Raw genomic sequence first — 14,483 nt, forward strand, 5'->3', positions numbered from 1 at the left:
ATTTGCCATCAGAAAGGAGATGGAACAGCTGGACAATGATTAAAATGCAGGCTATTCAAGGGAAAGGACAGCAAATGCACCATCTCTTTTAACAGAGTCCACACACAATGTCTTTCTAACTGTGTCCTGAGACAGTAATGTCCTTCTGCAGGAGCTCACCATGGGAAGGTTGTCACGTTGAATCAAACTGAACAAACTGACATCTCCCAATGGACACATTTTTACATGCCCCATTCATCTCTCTGTCTACATCCCAGAACAACTCTTTAATCCAATGACCTTTTTTCTGTATGATTGCCTTAGATAACACCTAAAAAACAGTTAGCCTTGGCTAATTCCCTTTTTACAAAGCCTTTATGTGCTACTGTAGAGGTGAGTTTGCAACATAACTTGTCTCTTGATTTATTGTGCCAAAAAACATCATCCATAACCTACCTAGCACCTTAATGACACACTGCACACGTTCAAAAGAATACACACATTCACCTAAGTATTTGATTCCCAAAAACTGAACTTCACACTGCACTGCTTACACCAAAACCAATTGCTATACACATGATTGCAATTGTACATGGTTATTGATTAAAGTATTCAAACAGAATCTGATTAGCATAAAGGGATAATGTCAGATATTCAAAATCACATCACATCTAAAGCAAAAAATAAGTACATTAATAGATATAGATGCCATGCACATATTGCATATCTCTGTAATGCACTACATTTCTAAATTGTCATGGTTATTTATATCACTTTATTTCTCTACAGATGAAAAGGCCTGAAAAGACGAGCATCCATCTTATCAAGCTTGTTCCTTTCTGCCAATCTCTTGGTTCCTTGGTGGCAATTTATATCACTGCATGGAGCTGGGATATAATTATAGTCTATTGTCTGATATTCGCCTGTATTACATGCTCCTGCAACGGTTCAGGAACCATGCTGAGTCTGAGAGAAAACCATTCCAGTGGATCAATATTTATGATTGTATTATTTGTCAGGATCTGCAGACCCTTACACAAACTGTTATGGGCTCAGGTCAGAAACAGAGTTAGGACATGGCCAGTAATATGGGCTGTTTACTGCTGCATTATTGAAACCCAGGAGGAGTTTGTCACTTCATAATATGGGCTCTAGGATGAACAGTAACTTGACATTTTGTTTGTATCTTTTTTTAGGTGAAAATCTCTGAGTAAAGCTTAACACTGGCTTCATAGATTCACCAAAATTCAAGGTTAAAGGCTCATTTATAGTTTCCATAAAGCAACAATACATATGAGAATATGAGAAACATATATTTAAAATGGTTTGAATATGTTTGAGTAATTTCTGGATAATGAAACTCATCACAGCATTAGACATGTTTTAGAAACATTTCTTTCTGAAAAAATGAAAAAGGTGTGTGTATGAACTGCAAACTGCAAAGACAGAAGAGAGTTAAATAATATTTAAAAAAATAATTAAAATTAAATAATTTAGATTGTGTGTATATTTTTCAATATGAAGTTAAACCCACCCCCTCCTGGAGACGCTGTAATCTTTCCTGACCAATCCGATTAATAGAAACGAGTTAAATCCATACATTTTTTAAACTATTTTAAACTATATTTGTAAAAGCTGATTAAACCTTGATTAAAGGGTCATTTTAGTCTACGAAGATGCTTAATATAAGCTACTATGTATGCTTTCCATGGAACTAAATCATAGAATATTTGAAATTTGGACACATTTTTGGTCTGCATGTTTTCAAACCAAAGAAATCTCAGCCCCTTTCTATCAGGTTTTGTTTGAGAGTTTGACATAATATAAAATGGCCATGAGCTTAAAGAATCAGTTCTGTGTTGATGTGAAAAAGATATAGTGGCGTTAACTCCATGAGGATTGAAGCACATGTTCCTTAGTTATCAATGAGGTCACCTTTTTATTGTTTACAAAAGGAGAGTATTTCCTGTGGGCCATGAAGCTTCTATTTTTGTTCTGTACCAACAGCACATGAAGGCATTTCCGACATTGTGACTGCTTCAGATTTAGTCAAACACTTTTTGTCAGTGACCTAAATGAATCAACTCTAATCTTATTGTTCAGTCGCAGGTATTCCTAGATCTTAATTAAATTCTGTCTTCTTGTTTATTGCAAGCTAATTCCCAGAGCAATGATAACAGTGAATATAGTCACTGGTTATGAAATTAAGACTCAAAGTAAAAATCTGCAGCACTGCAGTCTAGGAATTTAAATCTTACATGGACAATGTGTAAAATAAATATTTCACTAATCCAAGCTAAGACACAAAGAAGAGTTAAATTCATGGCTGTTGCTGTATTGTAGCAGATTCAAGACGACTTTTCGTTTCTTCTTGGCAGGGAGCATTTTCGAGAAATGCTCTTATTGCCATTTCACTTGATAGGACACACGTTTTGTGTTGCATTGTTCAGTCACACATTGTGGCATTTGAGAAGTAATATGCTCCTGCAGATGCTGCACCGCTCATGCAGGACAGATAAAGATGATGGAGGACCTCTACGATGGTTATCACTCTAACACACACACACACACACACACACACACACACACACACACACACACACACACACCACGGTGCCACATCTGATTGCACAGGGAGAAATACTCGAAAGCGTGTATGTGGTGCTGTTCCCAATGGTGGAACAATGGACTTATTTTCCTCCATTTTTTAGGTCAAGGAGAAGAAAGACATGACACAATAAAGCAAGCCATTTACTTCATGATACAATATAACAGCATAATGATGAAATGTATTATATTAATCTTAGATGTGCTTAACTCCTGCTGTGCATTGTGAGTATTTTAAAATGGATCAAGCTGAGAAAGTAAGTCATAACATATAACAGAAGTGACATGTAGGAACATTTCTTAAAAGGGACCTATTATGCTCATTTCCAGCTTCATTTTTAGATGTCATTCTTGGACTCCACTAGAGTAGCTTTGCATTTTTCATAGTTAAAAAAACTCCTTATTTATCTTATACTGACCCAGTATGCAGCCCCTCAGTTTAGCCTCTTTTAACAGGCTATTTTAGCACCTGTCTCTGTAAGGCCCCTGATGAGCCCACTTTATTCTGATTGTCCAGCTTTTTTGAAGCTGCTAGGGGCAGCAAGTATTAGAGTCGTGTTAAGTTGCCATTGATGCAAACCCAATATGTCTTGCTTTACTGCTTCATATTAAAAGCTAAATAACAGGAGACCCTTATTGAGAATTTACAGGAAATTAAACATATTCCTCACTAAATTAGCAGAGCTTCATCTAAAAACCCGGTCAAAATCACAACACATGGAAATATTTGTTCTATTTTGTTGAGTTCACTTCAGTTAGAAATATACAGGAAGGGATAGTATAAGCAGAAACAGCTACAGTGATGATGATGTTTGATGGAGAGCTGCAGATGACCAGCACACCTCCAACAGATAAACAACTTATTTTTATTTGCCGTGTTGTGTAATGGAAAAACACTCACAGCATGTCAGCTTAACTCTAGTCATGGCTCAGCGTGACTACCTCCAAAACTTACATACATTTTACATATGACTTTAAAAAATCACACTAGGTTTCCAGTAAGTCAGAATAATTTAAAGACCATTTTACCTGCTGAGGCTCTCGTGGTGTAGTCTGCTTGACTCGTCTGCTGGATGCTGTGGTGGTGGTGATCTCCATGATGGACGTGGACGTCTCTGAGCGATTGGCTGTGGTACTTGACTGTGGTGTAATAGAGGAGGGCGACTCTCCCACAAGCCGCACACTGCCCTGGATTTTAATGTTGGGATCCCCCTCTGCAGCCATGTTGAACACCTTCAAGCCATTATAGTAGAGGCCCGAAAGCTGGCCCTGAAAGGATCGACTCCGGTCTCGCTCCCAGCCCCCAATCTGTATAGTGGTTTGGCTGTTGAAGATTGTAAGCTGCCGCCCTGTGGGAAAGCAATGTTACATATATACAAAGAACGTTGAACTGTGGACTCAGTCACTTTTACTGAACAGGAAAAAAAAAAGACAGAAAGACAAATTATTTGCCCAGTGGCTAATGAGACCAATAAATTACGGGTTGTAGAGACAAACCCTGGTAATTTATTGCAGTAATAATGATGAGATGCCTACAGTATGAAAAGCAAAATACATAAAATCAAAACACAGGATTTAGAAAATCAATGCAGCTTTGCTAAAAGGGCAGTCTAGTCAGAAATAACAAGAAAAGAAGATAGATCAGAAGTAGTAATATAATGGGAATGTAATACATTTGAAAAGATAACAATCTTGAAAGTAATATACATGGACAATTTGTTAGCAGGAAATTGCCTGGGAAATAAGACAAATATAGAAAACAATTGTTAATAAAGCTAAGGGAATGTGTTTCAATATACTATGCTTATGTTATCTTGAATTTTTCTTTCAAATGTTAGGATTTACATAGTTGGAGCACAGCAAGCTTGGGGGAAAACAATTCTAAATGGCTAAAGGTACTGTAGTAAGGATGGGACCTTTCTTAAATTCAAAGCTGGATGCACCTCTGGAAAGGAAATTGGAAGCTATTGGTCCTTTTAGCAAAAGCAACCAAGGAAAATTAAACTTAAAATAGATATGGTTGGAAAGCAAAAACACTGTATGACAACACTTTCATAAAGAAAAACAGAAACAAAAAGAAAAGCATAAGAGATGATAGGGCTCATTTCACATTTTATGTGAAAAATATGAATTAGTTATTGAACTATAAAAAAACAAAGCATGCACTCAGTTTGTTTTATATTACAATTCCTTGATCTAATGCCCTATACATATTTACAATGTCTGTTAAAGGGACTCAAAATTCTGATGCCAATTCATATTGCACTCTATTTATCATTGCTAGCAGTTTAATCAGAATAGATCAAATTACACTAATAAAGGAACATACCATGCTGCATATGTTTCAAAAAACACTAAAAATAGCAACTAATGAATGACTAAACTAGATCTTTTAAATTTATCATTTAGATGTTTACAGCAAAATGCTACAGTAATTTATAGACATTTTAACAATGGTGATATTACTTCAGTAAGTGGATTTAAATTCATATTTACAGTCCCTTTAACCTTAAGTTGACAATAAACACGTATTAAAACAGCTGACATCTATAAAATAAATACATTATTATGAAAAATATAAAACACTAAATTTAACTGTTCAAATCATTTTGTTTTTAAGTTTTACTGAACATTTATTTTTTAAGTTTATTATTTACAAAATATTGCTACAACTTGGTTATGATCAAATTATTTTATTTGAAATTTTAATCAGTGATTTTACCTTTGTCGAGTAGCCAATCGTCAACTACTCGACCAAGTCGGTATGGGATTCGCTGTCTAGCAATCGCCAGGCGTTCGTTATCATTGTTGCCTTTAAAGTTTAAAGAGACATTTCATTGGTTACAATCTGTAGGGTCAAAGGTTAAATGTTCATACTTAATGCTGGAGCTATACAACTGCACAAGGTTTTTATATTTAAAACGTTTTATATATTTAAAAAAACAATATTTACTCAAACATTATTTGAACAAAGTTCACTCATTTTATTTTATTTTAGCCAACAAATTAGGCCTATATTAATTGACAATAAGTGAATTAGCACGCAAATGTTTCATCTAGGTTAATAGAGCTATATTATCAACCAAACCAAATCACAAATTTATACAATTTCAATTACAAAATCTTTAGCCAAATATCTCCACCCCACTTGTCTTTTCCCTCTGTATCTTTTTAAATGGCTTTTATGCTAGTTATATACATTTTCAAAAAGAACATCATTTGAATTTATTGTTAAGTCACCCTTTTATGGTTTGAAGGACAGAACCATTTAACTTTAACATATTACCAATACCAACCCCATTTATAAATAGCCTAATTGACAAGAAATAATGAGCTAATTGCAGTACAACAATTTACACAGTATATACATTAAGAGCATCTAGTCAGAGAAGAATCAGAAACAATGTTAAAGTAGATACATACATTATAAAGTTCTTCAACAAAAAGGGCTTTGACAAAAACTACGAGTCATAAAGTTTGAGTAGTTAATATTGTACAGTTTATGTTTTGATGACGTCAGAAAAGTTGTTTTCCAACATTCGAAGAATAAGTCAAATAAGTGTCAGGAGTGGATAGTGCATCTACAGAAAAACTCCTTTCCAAGATTGTAGGGGCACTTTAGCATTAATGAGGGCAAACTCTGCATCACCCTTTTGTCAAGGCCAATACCCTCCTCAGAACAGAAGACGTTCAGCAAAGTGGCACTGTGTCTGAGTGCTTTTCCCTTGGTATTGTCTGCAGAGATTGAATTCAGTTAGCTCCATTCTTCCAGCAGATTGTCAATGTTTGTCCCATCAACTATATTAATTCAGTTCTGGCAGATAAAAGATCCAGTAGCTAACAGTGATGTATTGGAGAATAGCTTCAGAGAGGAAAAGATCGCAGCAACACGGAAAAAAGGAAGTAACCTTGTAACGGATGCACAGTTGGTCTGACGAAAGGTCTTAGAGGTAAGAGGACGCATAAAAAGACATTTTTTAATCGCATCAGCTTGAATTACTGTAGAGGATCAGCTGCACAGAAAAGGGGTTTAAAGCTTGTCGATACAGCTCATGGAATTTGGCTGCAGTTGATTGCGCCAGGTTGGACCACAAAGGCTTATGAAAGAGATTCAGTGGAACACTTCTGCCTCAACATTGACATAAAGAAAAATATTCTGTATTACAACAAAGCCACACATGGACAGTATTTATTATTTAATGCATATTTCTGAATGTGATTAAGTTAGCAACATTTGATACTGCACCTTCAGGCAACCCAATCAGTCTGTGATGGACATTTAGAACATTTTTTGCTACATCAAAATTTCATGTTATGCCCACACTATTTGATTGCAACCTACATAAACTCTGCATTTAAACGTACACATGGACACCGTTTTCTACTTGAAATGAAGATTTTGTGTAAACGTCACTTGAACAATCAATTGTTCTCACTCCTTACAAGTTCCTTGGGTAGAGTAGTGAGGAGTATAATTATAGTGACTAATGAAAAGAGCTCACAATATTCTTGAAAATATCAACAACTTTCACACAAAGACCAAAACCAATAATGTGTTAGTCTTAATCTCTTAATAATTTGTGAATTTCCCAGGTTGTGGCACTCAGTCTTGAGTCCACTGGTTGCAATTGAAGATGCAAATCTATACAAATTGATTGTGAATACTTTCATTTAAAAGGACTTAATGATTTCCTGAAACAGCTGGGCACTGTAACTTTGAGAAAATGTCACTCAAAAAGGAGTAAGTTGTGCATTTTCGGGGGCTATTTTGAAAAGTGGATGTATCAACATGTGGGGCTCTAATAAATATTTATGCTAGCAGGACGGTGTGTGTGGGATTACCTCAAATAACCTACAATGCTCATGTTCATCATAATGAAGGAAAATGTCACCAAGTGCAATGGTGTGGTTCATTGATGTGTTTTTAATAGTGTTTGGAGAACGTGAAGCTCAGTGGCACAAAGGAATAGGCTGGCTACACAGTAAATACCCGTACTTGTTAGTGGGATCAATCCATTGTTGGTTTTAGTCTTTTCATAAGAATTTGTTTACAATAAGAAAAAATATAGAACATAAAAAATATATCACCAGATTTATCTTGTAAATAAAACACATATTTACTGAGAAACACTTTAAATTCTTGCTGCTGTTAGAAAGAATGTTCTTCCAGGTATGTGTATGCAAATAACACCATCCTCTAGGTGCTTTCTGCTTATGTAACATCTAACATATTGTGTGTGAATTTAACACACTGTATTTCTGCTATGCAAGGCTCCTGGAGCTCTACACCCCCTATTATTCCTCATCATTGCATTACACACAAAGACGTAAAAAAACAAAGAAATAAAATGCACACACACAGCTGCAATTACTTAGATTCTGAATGCCCTAAATTGAATGTTGTCATGGAGTGTTCATAGGCTTTGTTAATTCTAGTCACCTCCATTTGTCAGTCATGGGGTGTTAGCTATGTCACCTCTCTGCTTGCTGCTACTCTGACACCTCATTTGAGGAGAGGTCAGCGTCAAACTGGGCTCTGGAGAACAGTTAGCCTACAGCTGTTGGGAGGACGGTGAGGACACATCATTCACACTCATTTAAATCTAATAAAGGCATTATTAATTAATTCTAATTTGTTTATATTCTTACATATTTAATTTCTTGACAGCCACAATGGATAACTGTTTGGATATCTTTTATTTTCTTTTAAAATCACAACCTTTTTATATTTCTCCTCGCTGTTATTAACATTTTTAACAAATATGAAATTGTTGAGGAGGAGTGCAAGGGAACTAATAGAAAACCACACAATAGTGTCAGGCTAGAAGGCACACACACATACAGTGAACACACACTTATCCACACACACAGTGTGCAACTGTGCCAAAATCCTCTACTTTTGTGCAAAAACATGTTCTATTTTCAAAGACGGTAGCTCTTTATCTGTTTGGCTCTGCACCGCGTGCCACACTCAGTCTATCCTTATACTGGGGTTAATTAAGTGTGGATATAATCAAGGTCTGATCGTGTATTGATCCCCACTGTGGGACATCAGAGTGTTAAACAATGCTATCCCCTGGGCTTCGATGCAGCAGTAGAGCCCATTCATCCTGCCTTAGAGCGGAGCCTGTGACTGCTGCTGAGTGGTGATTTGGTTTGGTATGGGACAGCCTAGCTTATCTCCACCGCCAGACAGCAGCGATTCAGCTGAGCCGTCCCAACCGACCTGCTTTGCCCTCACTCACTTGTTTTCTTTTTTGTTAATAAAGTGGTCAGATAAGGTGGGGGCTTTATCTTATTACAAGCCCTAGGACACTCGCCACATTTTTTGAACAAATATGCAAATGATTCTTCTGTTCATGGAGCTATGAGAATTAAAAAGGAGGAAACTACACAAATCTCACTATTATTTTTTTTATTATTCATTTTCCCTTTTTTATTCTACTTTGGCTGTGGGAGCCATTGCACCATTTTTAAGCATGCTCAGTGATGACTGCTCGCACAATAGACTGAATAGGCTCATGGATAAAACAGAGGAGGAACCAGAGCAGATAGGATGGAGCTTTGATGGATAAACCTAACCCTCCTCCTCTTGTATCCCACAAATCAAACTCCCCAACGCAAGGTGGAAAAACAGGACAGAGGGTGAGATCGACACAGGGGGGCAGGGGTGGACAGATAGAGGTAAAAAGGACAGAAAAAGAGGGAACTGAGAGCTGAGGGGAATGGAGTGAGAGACAGAGAGCTCTGTAAGTGCACCACGCTCTGATAACAGTAAAAGAATAAGGCCAGGGACTTCTCCATTATCTTTGTGTGCAGCCCGTGTTCATTGGGTGCTCCGATAGGATACTGACCTGTACCCTGCGGGCCTGGCAGCACCATTGTGATGGTATTACTTCCATGGCCAAGACTCAGGAGAAGGGGTAGATTTTTTTGTTGCTGCCCAGCCTTTTGTGCGCGGCGCAGAATGAAAGCGGGGTGAGGATAAAGGGAATAGAGCTAAACTACAACAAATAGAGGGTTAGCTATGTGCTGGCGTGCATGTCTTGCATTTTAGATTCTAATAATTGTGCTAAAGACTTTTAATGGCCCATATATGCAGTACGAGACTTTTTAATGAGATTACGAGGGCAGCAATATAGGCCCTGGTGAAGCAATTATTTCCTGGCTTTGAGAATGATCGCGCCCTCCCATATAATCTCCTCCTCTCTGTCGTTCTCACTCTCCAGCCATCATTTTTATCTTTGCTGTCTACTCTTATTATAATCACTGTTGATCTGTGAGTGGCCTAAGAGTGGCTGAGGGCTGCTATTATGAGTGCGTTAGAGGCATACATGGATACTAATCAAACTACAGGCGAGCTGAGAGAATAATGGCTTTGTGTGCTGGGGATGAGGGGAGGAACTGCGCAGTAATTGTGATTAGATGTAATTAGTCTGCAACGAGTCTAATAAGGTAGCTTGACTTGGCATTGTCACTGACGCATGATTGGTGGGGATGAGGTTGGTCACTTTCCCCTGAAGCATTTATAACTCAGCACTTATCATAAGAGGAATTCATCTAATATTATTATCTGGCCATTTAGATTTTACAATGATGAGGAATTCAAAATACACAGATTTTGCTCCTACTTACAATGCAATATAACCAGTGAGAAATATAATAAAACTCACTTGCCTATGGAATTCTTAGTGGGCTTTGTTTTCTATTGCTGCATATTAAACAGTCCAATAAATTATAAACTACAAAGCTACTGTATGTCAGTGATGTTGATTGACAGTGTTTTTATATACTATATTGAGCACAGGCTCACCATAATAATTAATAATAAATAAAACCTCCATTAAGTGACTGTTAATGACAATTATAGCAACTTTTAAAAAAATTGTTTACACCAATTACATTCAGTTTATGAGCAGCACATCTATATGTATCATGGGAGTCTTGAGAACTGAGGGTGTTGTTTGAAGATTGAGATAGTAGCATCCAGGCGTTTAACCCTGTTGTGCATTCTGCCATGTCCACGACATGTCAAACGCCATTAGCGTCCCTGTTTCACCTGAGGCAAACAGCAAAGATTGAGTCCCTCTCTCAACCCTCTTTCATTTGGATGAATGCACTGGTCACAGTTAAAAAGGTCACCAAACATTATGCATACGGGAAGAGACAGGTTGAATTTGTCTTGTGTTTGTCCCGTCGCCCCCGGAACACTCTTCTGGAGTAAATGCACACATGCAATGAGTAAATTACCTGTTCCTTCAATTTCTTTTTGTTTTTTTTATGTGAGCATTACTTTTTTTTTTACAGAACAGTCATCACACTCCTTTAATCCTCTGTAGGTTTTGTCAAAGCCTTTAAGCAGTTAAAGGTTAACAATTTCAACAACACAAGAAGTGGCATTTAAATATTTTTCAAGTAAAAACAGTCATACTACTGACAAACTGACATTCTACAGAAACATACCAGTGTTGCTGAGTTATTTTCCATTTCCATTAACAGATTACCCCCCCCCCCCCCCCCCCCCAACAAAAAAAAAATAGTATCACACAGACATCTCCCAGAATATGAATCTACACTTTCCAGTTTCATGTGTAAGTTATCTGTTACTGCAACACTGTGAATGTAATACAAATATTGCAGCCATACAACATATAATTGACATTATATATATCATTTTTATAAATTACTAAATACTCATTGTGGAACACATCGAAGGCTGAGAGAACACAGCACAGTAATTGGTGAATTCATCTTCCTCTGTCATGTTAATTGTGTTTAAGAAAAGTGCTACACAACGGAAAAAAGATTATTGTTATTAGTAACTGTGAAAGTGATTAATATGAAAGTGCGTTGACAAAGTTAAACCAGAATGCTGTAATGCAGCTGATCATCTGGTAATTAATTCTGAGTAAGCAACAGTTAATTTGTTATTACAGGTTTGTCTACCCGTGGCCTTCGTTCAATCAATCAGCTGTATTGACAGAGGAATAAATATTGAACTGGCACACAATTACTTGCCACACTAAAAATGGTAATTTGGCTGTAAATAGTCTATTGATTTGACTTTATGTGAACATATACTGTAGGTGGATTATTAATGTATATAGGGAATACTGTGCAGACATTGAGACAGGGTGGGTGGTTGCCATTTAATGCACTTTATATTTTAGACAATGGGTGCTTTTAAGTGCAACCTTTTACACAGATCCAGGATGTTTAACAGCATCGATTAATGTAAAGCGATAAACATCGGAGATGAGAGAAAAAAAAAACCCCTCAACAACACTGGTATTACTCCTAACAGCTGCTGGAAACAGAACAATATAAAGCAATTAAAGCACATGCCAAGTCAACGTAAACATCCTAACTGATAGGGCTGTAATAGTTGTTTTGATAATCTCTGGGTCATTTTATAACCTTTAAGCAGAAGCAGATATAGTTAAAGGCAGAGGGGGGTCACTCACCTGTGGGGTAGCGCTCAATGACTGGCAGGTCATCCACCTGCAGAGTGGCATTACCCCCACTCCTCGTAAACTTCACTATATGGTACTTTCCGTCATTTACAAACTTTGATGTCTCCTCAATATTAATGTCATCTGTTCCGACATTAAATACAACGGCAATGTTTCCTTTTTCCTGAAAAGAGAAGAACACAAATAAGACTAGGTTTTAATGACAGTAGTAGTAAACAGCTTCACTGTGAAATGCCCAACACATATTTATATGAACGTTGTTTTACTTCTTTTAAAAAGTTACAGAGAAATTAAGAACTCTGTTCTGTGTAAACAGAGCAAGTATATATTTCAGAGACAGTTTTTTTTTTTTTGGATATTACTAAATATTTATTTCAGTCTACAATCATTCTCGGAATTCAATCATATAAAGAACAAAGGTCACTCATTACACTATACAGTATTTGTACTATACATAATTGAATCACCTTAATTGAATTATACAAACTTTGTTCATGAAGTCAGTTTGTAGACTGTATTTCACCCCATTAGCAGGGCTGCACTGTATATAGTGGACCGCAAGCTTAATTAAATTAACCGTCTGGAGTCCATTTTAAACATAAAATCCTTGTTCTGTTTGAAGGGGAAGAGACTGAGGTTAGCACTGGCCGTCACCGAATTCTGAACATTATAGGTAAGCCTAATTGTGATTATTAAATAAGGAAGAACATAAGATTAGAATGAGGAAAACCTTTGAAGTTAACTTTGTATTATCTACTTTTATATTCTCAAACTCAAAAGTAGATTGAATACACCATTAAAATGAGGCCAGAAAACATGAAGATAACGAACATGATGTCATTAGTACTTGTTCATCTGTCCATCTGTGTAGTGTTGCAGTAGTGCTGTTGTGTCTATATTTGTCACCCCTTAGAGGAACATACAGTATATAAACACATCTGCTCTCCTTGATACTAAAGTATTATTACTTATCACAACTCCATGTGGACTGTATGGCAGGATATATTGACTTTTTCCTCTGATTGGCAGCTACATTTAACATGTATTTTTTGTACTTGAATGAGTTTCTGAAAGTTTTGTCTTCCTAAAAACTTGGAAAGAATATCTAAACAGGACACATAGGCTCACTGTATATTTTCTTCTTTATTGGGCTCATAACATCAGTCATACGAAATATTCTAGGGACTCCTCTCCCAATCATCACATCAACCATCGTACAGTAGCTTCAAAGCTTGCTGAGAGGATGTCACTGAATCCAAACAGTGAGATTGAGACTGAATCATTACATTGCAGTAAATACTGCCGTCGCTACACCGAGCGCGTAACAACAGTCCAAGCATGGAGATATAAAGAAAATGTCTCAAAGGAAGTTTGAACCCAATTTAGCCTCAGTCTGCTTAGATCCACAAGCGATTGATATCTACTCTAATAAGCTTCTTTTACAGTACATGATTGAAGTCCCTGAATCTTACTGCTTAATCCAGCTAAAATGTATGCATATGTTAGTGCAGCCTCTCTCTCACTGCTTATGAGCTGCAGTGAAAGGAGCATCTGGTTGGAGGCTCAACCTACTGTAGCAGCGCAGCACTCTGCATGTCATTATCCAGTCAGCACAGCCAATACTACACTGCATCTCCATCTCTCTTTCTACAACTCTTCCATATGCACAAATTGACTCTTTTTCAAGCCCCCCAACACTCTCTCTCTCTCTCTCTCACTCTCACTCTCACAAGCACAAGCACAAGCACAAGCACAGGCACACACACACACACACACACAGACACATGCACGCACACGCGCACGCACACGCACACGCACACGTGCACGCACACGCACACACACACACACACACACACACACACACACACACACACACACACACACACAAAGTGTGTGGCTCCCTCAAAGTGTAGAATGAGTTGAGCCCGTCTCAAGAGCCAGAAGCTAAAGTGCAATTAAAACCATTTGTAATGTGTCACACCCTGTTACAAAAACTAGGACAATTGAATGCTTTGTAATGTAATTTGAACAGATTATATAATCTGATGCATTAAACCTACAGTACTAACACAATTTACTTACTCCTTGAAGGCATAAACACCAAATCAACAAAAAGTCAAAAGCACAGTAGTGAGCTTCAGTCAGGTTTTCAGAACTCAGTGGGTTGGATGATCTGTAGATACTGATGTTGTAGTAAAACCCTCACGCATGTGTTAATCTGTGTCATTTTGAGAGATCTGCCCCTTTTGAAACCCTTCAGCCAGAGCCACGGAGACAGCTTCTCATTAGGACTAAATGCTGCAAGAGGCAGCAGATACCATGAGCATATGCCAACATCAGACCTCACACCAAGGCTGCTGTGCACACACTTTTATCATTTTCCACACAAGAATAGCATCTGTGATGGCAGACCAGAAGGGAACT

At 37.3% G+C, this 14,483-nt stretch overlaps 1 protein-coding gene across 4 annotated transcripts in view; it reads right to left on the bottom strand.

Moving 5' to 3' along the window:
* Positions 1 to 14,483, bottom strand: part of LOC133991452 (neurexin-1a) — a 257,056-nt gene that overhangs the window by 30,844 nt on the left and 211,729 nt on the right. For 3 of the 4 annotated variants that reach the window (XM_062429859.1, XM_062429858.1, XM_062429860.1), the window contains 3 exons: positions 12,051 to 12,222; positions 5,309 to 5,398; positions 3,616 to 3,935 (listed from right to left, as the gene is read on the bottom strand). In XM_062429859.1, the coding sequence (XP_062285843.1) occupies positions 3,616 to 3,935; positions 5,309 to 5,398; positions 12,051 to 12,222 (582 nt within the window). The remainder of the gene's footprint in view (positions 1 to 3,615; positions 3,936 to 5,308; positions 5,399 to 12,050; positions 12,223 to 14,483) is intronic. The other variant, XM_062429861.1, reaches the window with a different exon arrangement.

Source organism: Scomber scombrus, chromosome 12 (assembly GCF_963691925.1).
Source record: "Scomber scombrus chromosome 12, fScoSco1.1, whole genome shotgun sequence".
In the NCBI taxonomy this organism is placed as follows: domain Eukaryota; kingdom Metazoa; phylum Chordata; class Actinopteri; order Scombriformes; family Scombridae; genus Scomber; species Scomber scombrus.